Raw genomic sequence first — 16,966 nt, 5'->3', positions numbered from 1 at the left:
TTGCTCAGCACAATATTCCTAAATATTTTCCACATTCCTAGCATTTTGAACACATAAGTTCAATATGTTCTGTGTTACATATCATTAATACGATATTTTGTTTTTCATCACTCATTGAAGTTTTCAGCTGGCTTACAGGAATGGCTAACATAGCAGCGCTAACAATAACAGGAAGCCTTACCAGCTATTACAGTGGCATAACTACTGTAAGGCAGCCCCAGCAGCCGCTTGGGGGAGCGAGCAGCAGCAGGGTCTGTGTAGGCGCCGGCACCCGCTCGACGCACTGACATGCTGCTGCCCACTGACTGAGCACTGGACGCGAGTCAGCTGCAGCGCGGGTGGGGCCATGGCAGAGATGACATATTCCCCCACTGATTCAATTGACTGTACACAGAGCCAGCTATTAGCTACTGTGTACAGGATGGGCGGGCGGATGGGCATGCTAGGGCGGCCTGGGATGCGTCGGAGCCAAGAGAAGCAGCAGTGTTTGCTGGTCTCTCTTCCTCTCTCCTGCTTCAGCTTCTCCGTTATGCGTCATCACGTCACACGCTGGGGAAACATGCTGGAGAGGAGCCTAGAGGGTAGGGGGGGAAGCAAAATTTATATATATATATATATATATATAATATAGTATATGGGGCCAATGGGGCCTATAGTAATCCTCATGTTGCTGCCATCATGATTAAGAGTCAGTAACACAATACATATTTCTCAATTTGAATTAAAATATCCCTTATATGCACTAAAGTTAACTTGCTTGGGGTGGTACGGATGGTTTAATGGTTATTTGCTCCCAACAAATTAACCTTAAAATGTCTGTGTGTGCGTGTACATGTGGTAGGGAATATAGGGTGTAAGCTCCACTGGGGCAGGGACTGATGTGAATGTTCAAATATTTTCTGTAAAGCGCTGCGGAATATGTGTGCGCTACATATATAAGAAACTGTTAATAAATAAATAATAAATAAATAACCTTTGTCCCTGTAAGTTTTATCCCCAGCATGCACACAATAAGCTTAATTCATATTTGTACACAATGGCCAATTATCATGCATCAAGTGCACGTTTGGATGCAGGCTTGTAAGTGCAAAAACATGGCATCTAGGTCGCTTGGCTGAATCCGGTCTGCATAGACATCAGATTTATGTTACCAGCACTGCATGCTTGAACTGAAGCCTGTGTATAGCGGCTCCTCTTTCCTCCCTGGGTTTTTACACCAGGATGTTTGAGGGTAGATCCTGGAAGCCGGCAGCAACACCTCCACGGGAGGTGTGGAGAAAGTAAAGGGTGCCCCTTTAACTACACAAGTGGGAAAGAAAAGGCCCAATTGGCTAAGGTATGCCTTTTTTAAATATGTTTTTAAATGGCGTAATCTGATTGATACATGCTCCATGGGCAACTATAGAGGTGTAAAGTACTTACAGACAATCTCTGCTGCTCGATGTCAGACGATCTCTCCAGGAGTTGCTGCTCTAGTTCTCCACACCGGCTCTTATACTGTAAGACCTGGAAAACACAGTAGGGTTTGTGTGGTACAGGAGTGATATACAATAACATCTTTGCAGAGTCCAAGGTCAGAAGTTAAAGTCATCTGTGTGTCAAGTTGATAGTTTGGAGACAGCGTCAGCTCCAAGTGCTGCCTCCATCCCCACCCCCCTGATGATGCACTGCGGCTCTGCCCCGCCCCCATCTGATGTCAGCGATCCAGCGTATTGTCAGGTCACTGTGGGGAGCAAAACCACGCAAACGACAGGTTGCACCCAGGACGGACCTGTTTCCAAATCCCGTGTGCGACCCGGCATTTGTGATGTGAAAGGGGTACTAGTAAATAAGCCAGAAAACACTTGTGTTCAATTTAAAGACAATCATTAACTCTAACGTTAGTGATCAAAGCGTAATTACTAATATGGCATCTCATAATTACTGAGCAGCTATCATGCCACATTGCTGCATATAACAATATCTTCTTCCTGACCTTTTGCCATCCCAGCATAATCTTATGCTATTATTATTATTATTATTATTACAATATTATTATTACAATATAACATTTTAGCTCAACAGGTTAATATGGGTCTAATTCAGACCTGGTCGCAGGGCATAGTTGTTCTCAAAATGGTTAAAACCATGCTGTACTGCAGGTGGGGGCAGATGTAACGTGCAGGGAGAGTTTTTGATTTGGGTGAGTTATTTTGTTTCTGTGCAATGTAAATACGGGCTGTTATATTTTTACACTGCCACTAAGTTTTAAGTTTGAGCGCACCCCACCCAAATCTAAAGGGCCCTACACACGGTCTCTCTGCACATGTTACATTTGCCCCACCTACAATGTGGATTTGTCCATTTTGAGAACAAAACAAATTAGGTCTGAGATAGGCCCAATAAGCATCACCTATAATGCCAATATGATTACTGATCTAATAATATATCAACATCTCTCCATAATCACTGATAACCAGTCATGTGAACAATAGGATTACTGACTAGCATCACAGCATCAGCATGCAAGCATATAAACACAATGTGCATTTTATACAGTGGACCTTTGCTCACCTTATTCTGCAATCTCTGTACTAGATGGCCCTGCCGATTCTGCCCCTCCTGATAGGCAGATAGCTTGTGCTTATAGGCCCTCTCTTCCTCCTGGAAGCGTCGTCTTAAATCTAATACTGTATCACTTTCTCCAGACCTCTGCGCCTGAGACTGCTCCAGCTGTAGGGACACACATAGTGGGGGTTATTCTGGTTCATCCGCTCCCCCGTGTCTTCGCATGGGGGAGCAATGTTTTGCCTCTGTGCATACACAGACGCATTTCTGTACAGGGTGCGTGCGGCCATGGTGAACAGGGTGTTCGCTGGTCGCATGCACCCAAGTGTGCGGGTGGGGGGCGTGGAGGGGCGTTGGATGGCGGGCCGGGCCGTTCTCATGCAAATGCCCCGATAACTCAGGTTCGGGGGGGGGGGGTTGCCAGCCCACTTTCTCCCGAGCATCCAGGCATATGTAAGTAACTTGAGAGTCACTTTTATGCACCTTCGCCATCATTTGATGGTAGCCGACCATCGAATGATGTGGGTGGATCCCATTAGGCTGCGATTGGATGTTACTATGTCACATCTATTCGCAGGGCCTGCGAGGGAATCACCCTGGCAAATGGGTGGCAGCCAGGCCACCATTCGCAAGGAGAGGTTTGGTGGACTCAAAAGGCTGCGAATTTGCAGCCTTGTGAATCAACCAGAATAACCGTCTGTATGTACAGATGTATTTATTAACAGTCATTTATATAGCACACATATTCCGCTGCGCTATTACACAGAACATTTTAAACATTCACAGATATAGGACAATTGAGACAAGCAGGTCTGCAGTAAGTATAGTACTGTCGTTTTGTAAATGTGGAAATTTTCACACTGTATTTCTGGAACGTGGCTACGTATCTTTACATAACATTATTACAGTCTCCTGTAACGTATGTTTGAATACTCATCTAATAAGAATGTCAAATAGTCACAGCACTAAGAGCATAATAATGATCAGAACTAGTGTGGTGATCTTACTGAGGCAGTGACTTGCTCATTTGTGTGAGTATATTAGTGAGGACAGGAAATGGGCATCATTCAGACCCAGTTGCAGATCTGTGAAAATTGCTATTCTTCGATTTTCACAGATTTGCACATGCGGGCACACATGCAAGTTCTGATGGGTGGGCGGTGATGCAGCATTGCGACGGCAAGACATGGTATTTTCTGGGAGCAGACCACAAAGTGCAGCTGTGTTTTGGCTGCCCTGGGGCAAAATTTCGCAAAACTGCAACCAGTTCTGAATCAGACCAAATATGTGACAGTAGCAATGTCACGTGAGGCGGGGGCTTGAGGAAAGCAGGAAGTACTGTAACATAGAGACAGGGGATGGAGCAGCAACCTCAATAACGTAGAGTAATGGTTTGAAGCTCCCGTCACATTGATTTGATAGAGTATGGTATCGAACATACATTGAGTAGTAGTTTATTTCTGCTTTCGATTCCGATTCCGCAGGGCCACTTACCAGGATCTAATTGGCATTATGTGATTCAGACCAACTTTCTATTCAATTTAGATGATATAGTCCAAATCGAATAGAAAGTGACCCTGGATCGCACCATGGCCCTCATTCAGATGGGTTCGCTCCCCTGCGTGTTCACAAAGGGGAACGATGTTTTGCAATTGTGCATGCGCATAAACTGTGACGGAACTGGTGGAGTTCTTAAATCCAGCTGTAATGAATGGTAATGGAGGCCGGACTGGGACCAGTAGAGTTCTTGGAATCGTCTGTAACTGAAGGGTTATGGAGATGGGACTGGAACCGGATATAAGCTGGAGTTGGCTGTAACCAAAAGAGGCCTGGAATCGTCTTTAGCCAAAGGGATGCAGGAAACTGAGAATAATGGGATGAGGTACTAAGAATCTCTGGTGTGGTACATCGATGGAATATCGGATATAGAGAGAACGCTGAAGGTACAGTAAGTATATGAACTCAGGGAAGAACCACTAACACAGGCACCGATGGTGATAGTGTCTCCATGTCTATATCTCTGAGGACCTATCATGGTCCACAAATATAGAGAAACTAGGTGATTCATTGCGCGCTCTTCACACCGTCGTAGGGGGCTACGCCCCATTAAAATGAGAGCACACTGTGATGCTAATGACACATTATGCCGCACACCTTGATGCCCATTACACCCCATACTGTGATGGCAATTACCCAATGCTGCCCACACCGTAATGCCCATTACGCCCCATACCATGATGCCCTTTACACCGCACAATGTGGTGTCCACAGTGCCAGATATGCCCCCACAGTGCCAGATATTCCGTCACAGAGCCAAATACACATATGGCCCCACAGTGGCAGATATGCCCCCACAGTGGCAGATATTCCGCCACAGTGCCAGATATTCCGCCACAGTGCCAGATATTCCGCCACAGTGCCAAATACACATATGCCTCCACAGTGCCAGATATGCCGCCACAGTGCCAGAGACACATATGCCCCCACAGTGCCAGACACATATGCCCCCACAGTGCCAGATACACATATGCCCCCACAGTGGCAGACACATATTCCCCCACAGTGCCAGATATTCCCTCACAGTGCCAGAGACACATATGCCCCCACAGTGCCAGACACATATGCCCCCACAGTGCCAGATATGCCCCCACAGTAGCAGATATTGCTGGGGGGAGGGGGGAGATATGCTCCCACAGTGATAGATATTGCTGGGGGGAGCGTGGAGTGCCAGATATGCCCCCACAGTGGCAAATATTGCTGGGGGGAGGGGGATATGCCCCCACATTGCTAGATATTGCTGGGGGGAGCGTGGAGGGGGGGGGGAGAGCGCTTACCCAGTCCCTTTCTGCGGCCCGCGCTGGACCTCCTCCAGCCCTCCTGCGCTGGCTGCGACTTCCAGAACATGGATGCGGCTACAGGAAAATGGCCGCCGGTGCAGGGGGCCGGCGGCCATTTTCCTGTAGCCGCGGCCGTGTTCTGCTTCTGGAAGCCGCAGCCAGCGCAGGAGGTCCAGCGCGGGCCGCAGACAGGGACTGGGTAAGCGTGCTGGGGGGCATATGGCACCCTTCCCCCCGGCCCAGCCCGCCATTGGTCCGCGCCCTGGAGTGTGTGCTGCCCGCGCCTGCCCTGCCCCCCCTGCCGGACATGCCCCCCCGGCCTGCTGCCATTGGTTAATTGGTCCTGACGCACTTCTTTCCATGACGTCGTGCTGTATGGCTATTTGGCTACATGTGTCAGCTGGGAGGGAGTGTGTGACCCCGCCCAGCGTTACGGACACAGTGTCCGGATGATTGACACATGTAGCCAAATATATAAGAGATTAGTAATGAAGGCTCATCAACGCCTTTTCTTTCTAAAGATATTAAAAAGACATAAACTACCATTACTTATATTACAAATTTTTTATCGCTGTGTGATCGAAAAATTGTGACAAGTTGTATCACAGTTTGGTATGGAAACGGTACGGCTCTGGAGCGGAAGTCAATTCAGCGGGTGGTCAAACTGGTGCAAAGGATAATAGGAACTCCTCTCCCAGCCATAGAGGACATACAGAGGAAGCACTGTTTGCATCGGGCGCATAATATTGTAAAGGATAGTACTCATCCGGCTAATGGATTGTTTGTAGTGTGGCCTTCACGTAGGCATTTTAGTTGTATTAGAAGCAGGATGAATACAGTAGGATGAGGAGTAGTTTCTTCCCTAGGGAGATTTTAGAATTGAATGTTACCTTGGGTTGAAGGAGGGTTGGACTTTGTGACGTAGGTTTTATTGTTGTACATTGTATTTCCGATGAATGTTAAACTCATTTTTGTTGCCTTGATGTATTGGGGTAATGACAATAAAGTTGAATCTCATCTTATCTCATGTTTGGAATACCGGGCGCCAAATGCTGTGGAGTGCAGAGACTGGAGGCTGCTGCAGACAGAGAGATGTGTGACACTGCGGCAGCAGAGAGATGTGTGACACTGCGGCAGCATGGAGGTGACTGGTTGTCTGCGGAGACTGCTGACCGCACACTGTGTAAATACAGCGCAAATACAGAGCAAGTCTGTAGGAGAACTTGAGGTAGGAAAGTGCTTCCAATGGTCCGGATCGTTGTGAAAAATATCAAGGGCTCATCTCCCACCTGAACTATATCCATATAATCATTCTTCTCTACATATATATATATACCTTTGTAGAACCTTATAGTGTTCCCCAGCCACTGGAAATATAGACAGAATGTTCTAAATACCCACTTTCATATTTAATGCACACCGTATGATACCCTAAGTTAATATTTTCCTTAAAAACACATGGCCACAAAAACAGACCATATGCTCTGAATTTATTGTGCCAGAGGATACAAAGACAACAGAGGGGGTCAATTAATGGCTAAATGGCACTAAAACGGTTTGGAAATAATTATTAACTTGACAGCTCTCAATCTGATAAAAAACATTCATGTTCAAGCAAATCCATGGAGAATTATTTAAGTTGCCCAATAAAATGTGTCACTGTATAAGCATTTCTGTTGGAAAGTGTTGATATCTCCTGTGTTGCTAGAGGCGAATTGCAGGGGGAAGAGATGGGAGTCGGAGATCACACATCCCTGGGAAAGTGTTTGCGGGGAGGGTCGTGCTCCCACTGGGTTGTTAACAGCCAGACAGTTTATTTAGTGCTGTTATGAGAGAGCGTTAATTCTGCTCGGGAAGGTGGGAATCTGGCCCCAAGGGGGGAGCGGAGAGGTGCAGCTGGACGGAATGATGTGAGCTCTGGTGTTAAGGACAAGGTCACAAAGCAGTCAAGGGCCTTGTCAGTGTGTACTCTTGTGATACCTGCCAAAGACTGACACAGCACACAAGCAGAGATTACGCCAAGATGTGTATGACAAGTAGATGGCATTGTGGGACAATCTTAGTTTTTGCACTGAGTTGTGCCAGTCTTGTTAAAGCATTGGCATATTACTAGTGGAGTAATGTTTAATCCACAAAGTTGTGACTCAAAAACTCCTCTTTATTTTGAAGGGGGAGGTGTGGGCACAGGTCTTTAACACATTCTCTCTGCACATTCTAAGTGATGGGACATCAGAATAATTGCCAATGAACTTCAGATGTCATGGGAACTCTGCACACAGGTCCCGTTAATGAATTACACTGGATAACAATATATTTGTGACTAGGAAAACTTGAGGTGTTCTAGGCCCCAGATTCTCAAACTCGGTCCTCAGGAACCACACAGTGCATGTTTTCCAGGTCTCAAATTTGATCAAAATGTATCTTTCACATCAGGATTTCAGGTTATAGACAATGCCAACTTTTAAACTGTACATGCTTAATATAGTGTTTGCTATTTTATGCACATGGAACCCAAGTAGCATTATTATACTTACACATTAAAAATTATCAAAAACACAGCTCAGGTTACATATAAAATATCTTTACACATTAGATAAATATATTAACAAATGCTCCAGGCTTTGCTCTTGCGCTTGTGTCTTATATTTGTTTATCTGTACAGAAACCAGCAAAAGTCATCCCTTGAATTGGGCGTCAAGGTGACCTTGGTATCTTGTTTCCATAAAGCAATTTCTTGACAAAATCTCTCTCCCTGTTCATCACATTGAATACTGCACTAGGACTGCGCTATATACAGGGGGAAAAGGCTGGGGTCCCTCTGTATTTCTATAACCAGCACCAGGCTCTTGGCCCGATACTGGTTCCCAAAATACGGGGGACAAAAGGAATAGGGGTCCCCATATTTTGGAAACTAGCACCGGGCTCAAACAGCTGGCGGTGTCATGCCACAGACTCTTTTTACATCAGGTCCCCCGGCCAAAGCTTGAGCACCCTGGCTGGTCAGCCCGGGCCGGGTCCCTGGGGAAGTAAGGACCCCCCCAAAAAGGGGTCCCCCCTCCAGGGGAACCCCTGCCCAGGCTGAAGCCTGGGGCTGTCCCGGCCACCCCTGGGCAGTGGGTGGCGGGCTGATGTTTGTCATTAAAATAATAAAGCATTATTGGACAGTGGAAGCATCAGCCCCGGCAGGATTTTCTCCTCAGAGGCTAATGCTGCTGCTGCTGCTGGGTAGAAGGAGAGGGAGGGAGGTGGGGGCATTGAGCAGGAGAGGAGGCTGCTGGTGTCCTCGCAGCTTCTGCTGCCCATTGGGAGGAGCCTGGAGGGAGAAGGGAGAGGAGGTGAGCCCTGCGATGTCTCGCAGCAGCATGCGCTCCTGAAGACCCGGAGGACGGTGGCAGGTACGACCTAGGAAGTGCGATGCAATGCGCACAGGAACGCGAATAGCATTGCACTTCTTGTCATGAACATGCAATCTGGGCACTGTACATGCGATTTATCATTGAAATTGCATGTAACTCTGCCTAGTATATGGGGCCTTTAGCGCTAAATTGGATTCTTTTTTTCCTGTAATCTGGACGGGGCCTTCCTTTGAGGCCTGTGATTGCGATTTGCTACTTGCGTGTTTTTTCTTACATCAGATTTATCACATGTAAATTAATCTATCCTACTGTGATCCATCTGATTTGATAAATCTGAAAGAAGATTTTTACCTGCGATGTACACATGCGGTTCGTCAGGTGGGATGGGCTATTAACATATATTTATTTAAGATTCATTATTTACAGTTTCTTATATAGCGCAGCAGATTCCGTTGCGTTTACAATTGTAAACAGAGATAAAACAAACTGGGTAACAACAGACAGACTATAAACTTTCCTCCAAGTAATCGCATGCCATCGTTTCGCAGGTGTATAAATGCACTGCGATGGGAACCTATTCATGTGCGATTGCGAGAAATATTCATGGCAGCCCGTCTGATCTGCGCTTGAATTTCGAGGCGCACGGGAGCGCACCTGTCACAATCACAGGACAAGGACATGTGATGTGCCAGTTTTCATGCAATCCATCGCAGCAATGTGTCCGAATCGCATGAAAACAGGCCATATCGCACTAGCGGATAGAGGCCCTTATTCTGATCGGTGCGGCCAGAGCCGCATATGCGGCTCTGACCGCACCAGGCGAATCCCCGCCTTCCAGACGGATCGCCACAGCCGTCCGTACGCGGCCATGTGGCGATCCGCATGATTTTGGACGGGGATACGCCTCCTCCATGGTGGGAGCAGCCCCTGCATTCGATGGTCGCCGAACATCGAATGCAGGGCCGCACGCTCCACCAGGTCCCGCAGCACAAGACCACACGGACACTTGTCCGTGTGAAATCTTGTATGGGGGCGGGCAGCTGACATCCGGCGATGTCAGATGCCCGCCCTGTACCCACGCGTCATAGCCTCATTAGCAAGCATACGCCCCGCGTTTGCATGGGAACGCCCATGAAACGCGGGGCGTATGCATATGCAAATGAGGCTTCGTAGCCCCTCACGCCCCTATCCACCCCCTTTGCGGCGGTCAAAATACGTGTGCGGCGATTTCGGCTGCACATGCGCAGAGTGCCCTCTGCACATGCGCAGACCGAAAACATCGGCGGAACGGCCGCAAGCGGCCGTTACCGCTTCAAGCAGAATAAGGGCCAGAGACCTTTACATCTGAGTCAGCAAGTGCTGTGTTTCCTCTACATCATTCTTGCACATGCAGCTTCTTCTTTTGTTTCCTTGTCACACACAATTTGGCTCCTTATATGACTTTAAAAAGCTAGTTACAGCATACTGTATATGTACTGAAATAAATGTATACAATGTTGTGCATTTCTGGCCTAGTCAGATGGATCTAGAACAGATCCATCTCTGCATGAAATGGGCATTTCAAGGCAGCAACTTGGCGGTCATGCTGCAGTCGCACATAAGAGATGCCTCATAGGCGTGTCATGGGCGGGTCATGGGAGTCTTATGGGCGGGTCTCATGGGCCTGGCATGGGAGTGTCATGAGAATCTTGTAGGTGTGCAGCTAGATGTCCATGCTGAGCAGCACATACAGTGAAGGGATGAATCTATTACACCCAGCATGGGACAGGAGAAAGTGGCAATACTAATATGACAGTTGTGGCCATGTATGAACACACAGAGAGTGTTGGGGTGTCCTGCTTCAACCCGAAAGAAAAATGCAATTTGGAGATAAAAGGCAGCCACAACTGGTTACAAGCACACAGGTTAATGTGATATGTAGCTGCAAAGCTTCTCTGTGAGCATCCAAGACAGTATACACAGAAAACAGGTTCATCCATAACATCTTATTATTAACATTACTTCATTAGTGATTCAATTGTGCTTTACAATCTACATATGCAGATGTCTTTACCTTTGCAGTCATGGTATGGTTTTTGATGGTCAGGTCATCGCGCTCAGCGCGGGTTAGTGCTAACAGGTCTTTCAGACGAAATAACTCGTCCTGCAGAGATCTGTTCTCCTCCTGCAGATTGAGGTCACGGTATGATTCTGTGAAGCCTATGAACAGAAAGAGGTATACAATCTAAGTCAGACAAAAGGAGAGGACAGGAACAAGATATATACTCAATATTTCAGGATATATCTTCTATACTACTACTATCATATAAATAATCCACATGTACATCTGCAAAGGGCAAGAATAATACAATAGGAATTACTGTACACATGGCCTGATTCAGAAATGTATATACCTCTATACTGTGGAATGGCAGCACCTTACGCTCAGTGCCTCTAAGCCGCAGCCTGCTTGACAGGATGATAGTATTTGGGGGAGGAGCTTGTGTTCCTGAAATCAGGGACATGTAGCCCCATTTCCTGGCAGTGGCAAGGTCAGTAGATGTTTCCTTGGAAGCAGCTTCACAGGCACTAGGGTTCGCCATCATTGCGATCGCCATCGATGGTTACCATTGATTGTGCAACCACTCGTCGATGGTTGCATACTATGCAATGGATGCCCATCAATGGTTTTACCTATTGATGATCATCCATTTTCCTTGACATGAGTGGCCTCTGGGGCAATCAGAACCTGGGGGCAGGGCTTCTCAGGTGCCAGGGTCTATCCCGGCCCCTTGGGAACAAAAAAAAAAAGATATATTTGGTTGTGCTGTGCCAACGATGGAAGGAAACCATCTGGTTATAAACTATTCTACATCGACCATAAACCATTGATGATTATGAATCATAGATGGACGATGGCCATCCCTAACTGGCACTAGCAGCATGAACAGGCCAGCCATCCTGAGTAAACTGAGGGTTGGTTACTCAAAAGGGCGATGTTCACACAATTGATCCTCTCCTGCATCTTCGGGTGACACAGGCATGCAGTAGGAACTGTCTACACAAGATGCCTCCTGCTGCATTCACATATGTTTGTACAGCATCTCCATCCAATGGCGCAGCTGCTGTACTGACCTGGCTTTATTTCTGAATCATGTCCACAATACTCTAATCCTAGAATTCAGCAACCAATTATTTTGTCCTGAATATCAGGTAGAGTACAGTAGAAATATATTGCCTGCCACAATGATAATTTGGGTAATGTACCCCTGCAGATGACTCTGTAGTCCTGTGATAGGAATAACTGAGTGAACGTACTATGACTGGGCTCTTCGCTTAGATTCTGTGTGATGATCTCTCTTATACGGGCAGGGACAGGCGTCAGTGAGTCTCGCTCACTCTCCCCACTGCGAACACTCAGTATCCTGTCCTCGGACATGCTCTCTGGGTTTAGGACTGTGTTCTCCAGTCGCTGAAATGAAAACAATATATACAACTTTTAAGGAAAAAAAATATCATATTTGGGACTCACGGTATTTAAACAGCATTTATTCCCTTTTCATTTTTCTTTAAAAATAAAAAATAAAAATGTATTTGATTTCCAAAAGACATTTATTAATTAGTAGAGAAGTACAGAAAAAAGTAGTGGGGGAACCAGAGCAACAAGGAACAGCGTAGACAGTGTCAACATATTGGCTGGAATGTTCTGCGTGTATGGCTAATCTGTGTGCGCCGCATTCAATATCTTTCGGTCAGCCATGCTGCATAGCCAACCGGACTATAGGTCTGATTTATTAAGCTGGTGAAGCGATAAAGTGGCCAGTGATAATGCACCAGTCAATCAGCTTCCAACTGTCAAATTACAGACAGGGTGTAAAATGACAGTTGGGAGCTATTTGGCAGGTGCATTATTGCCTTCCCCTTTATCACTTTACCAGGCTTAATAAATCAGCCCCTATACTACATGCAGTGCCAGGCCATGTAATGAATGATGGAAGGAGATGAGGCTCCATTCAACACAACTCTAATGCGTACTGCGGATAAATATGTCGGCCCATCCGCCGGCATACAGTATCATCCGGGTACACTTTGCACCAGTGTGTACCCAACTTAAGATGTAAGGTGAGTAAACAATGCCGGCTATAGTCAGGTAATCATACAAGACAACTGATAGAAGATCTTAGACCAAATACAGAACAAGTTGGAACATTACTGTGTAGGGTGCAGTGACGTTGGTAGGGTGGCTGTTGTACAGATGGACTCTGAGTGGCCCAGTCTCCAGGCTACTGCTATTATTTTACTCTTTGAAGAGTAGTGAAGTAGGCAAGATGGGGAGAATAATACCGGGAATTGCTGATCTGTGGGAGCAGGAGGGGCAAATGTGACTCAATTCTATGGTATTTGCATCATTTTGGCCCACTATTCCTGGCATTATTTAATGAAGGGACGGGGCCTACTGATGCTAATAATCCATCCCTATAAAATACAATGATACTTATTATTATAATAATAATTATTATTATTATCATCCATTATTTATATAGGGCCTAACAAATGAGCAAACAGTGACATGTGGAGTGTACACACGCCTCGATTTTGATGCAGATTTGATCCCGATGCGCGGCCCCGGTATCGAAAGCAGAAATAGACTTGGCAGGGAAGTCTATTTCTGTTTTGAAATAGACGTGTGTGTGTGCGGGGGATCACCAATATACGGCTGCGTAGTGTGATGTTAGAGGCCACATTGCACAGCCACGCACCTGCCTACACTCTGCTGCGTACGTCGGCTCCACATGCCCTCTCTGTATTGTGTTCTCCCTTGCCCACACATGCTGGTTTCACTTGCCCACTCACTCCGTCACATCTGCTGAAGGACTGTTTCTATTCAGTTCCCGGTATGGTGCAGTGTCAGGAGGCCAATCCCGGAATTGACAGTTTTTCATAGCCAAATCCCGCTATTGAAAAAAATGGCCCGGCATTGGCCTCTCTACTACCACCTGTCTTTGGGCAATTGTGGTAACTAACAGCCAAATTAGTAATAAACTTATATCAGCAGTTAGTAACATTTTGTAAGAATGATGACACTGTTCCCCAACTCCACTGCCTGGGTGTCACTCTTGACTCCTCCCTTTCCTTTGCACCCCACATCCAAGCTCTGGCCCATTCTTGCCGGTTCCAGTTACGTAACATTGCTCGCATCAGGCCCTTTCTCTCACAGAGAGCAACTAAGCTGATCATCCACTCATTGGTCATCTCACGGCTCGCCTACTGCAATGTTTTCCTCACCGGCCTTGCTCAATCCCAACTGGCTCCTCTCCAATCTGTCCGCAACGCTGCAGCCAGGCTTATCTTCCTCTCCCGCCGCTCTAATTCTGCCACTCCCCTTCAACACAATCTGCACTGGCTCCCATTCCCCTACAGAATCCTCTTCAAACACCTCACACTCACATACAGGGCCATCTCTAATTCCATTGCTCCATATATCTCTAACCTCATCTCCATTCATACACCCTCCCGCCCTCTACGGTCAGCTGACGACTGTCGTCTCTCCTCCACCCTGATCACTGCTTTCCATGCTAGAGTACAGGACTTTGCCCGTGCTGCACCCCTTCAGTGGAACGCACTCCCTCGCTCCATTAGACTCTCCCCGACCTTGCAAAGCTTCAAACGGGCACTGAAAACTCACCTATTCATCAAAGCGTACCCTTCCACTGCATAAACCAGATGGTTCTCCGACCCCTTGCCTGTTTACATCCTGCTATCTCCCCTTCCTACTAGATTGTAAGCTCCTCCGAGCAGGGCCCTCTTCCCTCCTGTTGTCAAAGCCCACTTCTCTTCACTTTTCACTCACAGTAGATTGTAAGCTCCTCCGAGCAGGGCCCTCTTCCCTCCTGTTGTCAAAGCCCGCTTCTCTTCACATTTCATTCACAGCTCTCCTATACTCCAACACTCAGTGACCATCTTCGTCTGCATACTCATCTCCATCATTGGCCTCAAGCCTCTAGTTGTATGTTGATTGAGTCCTCACTACTTACATTTAAGCTGTAATGTGTATTGATCTGTGGCACTCTTTATTTGTACTGTATTTTTGTTATTTATTCAATGTTATGCCAAGGTTTGTCTCCCTGTATTGTTCCTTTGTACGGCGCTGCGAAACACTTGTGGCGCCTTATAAATAAAATAATAATAATAGTTGTCAAAGAACATCAGCTGGACTGCATCACTTAGACTTAGTCTATGTGTCATGCTACAACTTGTAGTTCTGTAACTGGTGAGCAGAGGTTGCCCAGTGTCTTTCATAGCAGTTCACTGTATATTCCTAAACCAGGCAATCAGGAGGAGTGTTACAGAGTACAGAATTGGAGAACGCAGTGAATCAGCAGCACCAAGAAGTAATTTTCTGCTGCACAGAGGGATACACTCTGGTGAAACTCTGTCGGCAGGTGTTGCTGTGTATTTATCTTGTGGTGGTGTGTATCCGCTGTGTGTTACTCAACATTGTATAAATCACACTAACTTCCCTTGTCCCAGGGGAGCAGGCAGTGGCTGCAAAAGGGAGCCTAGCACTTGCGTTTCGATTCAGTCCAGTCTCTGGGTTCTGTGTCCCCTGGCCCCCACCCTAGCCGGAATTGCTTCCGCACCTGTCGGTGGCTGTTGTTGACTCAGGAGGCCGCCCCACCCCTTCCAGGCAGGCTCTGGAGCCCAGCTCAAAGATTTGGCAGGTTCTTGGGCAGTTTTCTTTCCCTTAACAGTCTGGGCAGGTGCCAGGCCAGGAACAAGGGATGCAGTATACAGAGAGCGGGAGAGCTGGGAGGGATGGGTGAGGAAGGAGAGGGTGAGTGGGAGAACGGGGTTGAAAGTGCTAAGAGAGGAAACGGACAAAGGAAACCGTGCAAATAAGTAGAGGAGAGGGGTTAAGTGGTATAGAGTGATATAGGCAATCACGCCGTGCCCACTGCATATAACGCAGATTGGGGCAAATGTATTAAACATGGAGAAGAGATAAACTGGAGATAAAGTGGAGATAAGGTAAAAAGGAGATAAAGCACCAGCCAATGAACTATGGGGCAGATGTATTAATCCTTAACAAGAGATAAATGTAAGAGTGATAAGGAGAGATAAATGTCAAGCCAATCAGATCCTTACTGACTTGTTTGAAACACAGCCTGTAAATGGCAGTTAGCAGGTGATTGGCTGGACGTTTATCTCTCTTTATCATCCTTGCTTTATCTCGTGGTAAGGCTTAATACATCTGCCCCTATGTTTGAAAATGACAGTTGGGAGTTGATTGGCTGGTGCTCTATCTCCTTTTACCTTATCTCCGCTTTATCTCCAGTTTATCTCTTCTCTAGGCTGCCCCAATGACAGATAGAGAGGACAACTGCCAAGGGACAATGGCGAGAGTCCTTTGATTCATTTATTCCAGGGTGTCTATCTTGTTGTGTTCAAGCAGGAGTGCTTTATTCGGTACTTGTGTATTAGCCAACGGCTGCCTAGTGTAATCCAACGACTGCCTAGCGTAGTTAGCGTAGTGACTCCACGGCAGCCCGGCTCTGTCCCCGGCGTCTGTGGCTCTGTCCCCGGCATCCATGCCAAGCCTAGTGAGCACCTCTTACACAGCACCGGTAACTGCCAGATCCCCTGCGCTGGCGGACACAGTGGAGAGGAGATCATGCGGGCGCCGGCGGAGAGGCACTCCAGACGTTCCTGCGTCTCAGTAATTATTAGCACATGAGCCTCATGCATAAAGTGCCTCCTATGCACAATAAAGGAGGCATTTTCAAACCCCAAGTATCCACACCAGCCCGAAGCGTGGCGAGCGCACATGGAACACATGTGAAGTAATCCGCGTGTGCTCGCCACGCTTTGGGCTTGGTGGCTCGCTGCGATCGCCACACTTTTTAAAAACAACTCCACGCCGACGTGGATAGTGGAGGTATGAACAGGTCGGGAGGACGCGTAAAGGGGCCACCTCACGGGGCTCGCTGTGCTCCCTATGCTTTGGGCTGGGGGTTTCAAAATGCCTCCTTTATTGTGCATAGGACGCACTTTATGCATGAGGCGCACGTGCTGATTCTGACAGGGACGCTCGCGTGAACACTACGCTACTTCTGATTGACTACGCTAACTACGCTGGCTCTGACTGACTACGCTAACTACGCTGGCCGCGGGAACACTACGCTGATTCTGACAGCGCCGCTACGCTAACTACGTACTGGGCACCTGGCTAATACACAAGTACCCTTT

General features: G+C 47.2%; 1 protein-coding gene across 2 annotated transcripts in view; it reads right to left on the bottom strand.

Moving 5' to 3' along the window:
- The window catches only part of CROCC2 (ciliary rootlet coiled-coil, rootletin family member 2), a 151,627-nt gene that overhangs the window by 121,609 nt on the left and 13,052 nt on the right, over positions 1 to 16,966 (bottom strand). For both annotated transcript variants that reach the window (XM_083178176.1, XM_083178177.1), the window contains exons 2-5: positions 12,038 to 12,191; positions 10,794 to 10,939; positions 2,554 to 2,712; positions 1,423 to 1,506 (exon numbers count right to left, since the gene is read on the bottom strand). In XM_083178176.1, coding sequence (XP_083034302.1) covers positions 1,423 to 1,506; positions 2,554 to 2,712; positions 10,794 to 10,939; positions 12,038 to 12,191 — 543 coding nt within the window. The remainder of the gene's footprint in view (positions 1 to 1,422; positions 1,507 to 2,553; positions 2,713 to 10,793; positions 10,940 to 12,037; positions 12,192 to 16,966) is intronic.

The sequence above is a fragment of the Crinia signifera genome, chromosome 3 (assembly GCF_055691185.1).
Source record: "Crinia signifera chromosome 3, ASM5569118v1, whole genome shotgun sequence".
Classification (NCBI taxonomy): domain Eukaryota; kingdom Metazoa; phylum Chordata; class Amphibia; order Anura; family Myobatrachidae; genus Crinia; species Crinia signifera.
This window is presented reverse-complemented; position numbering and strand designations above follow the sequence as displayed.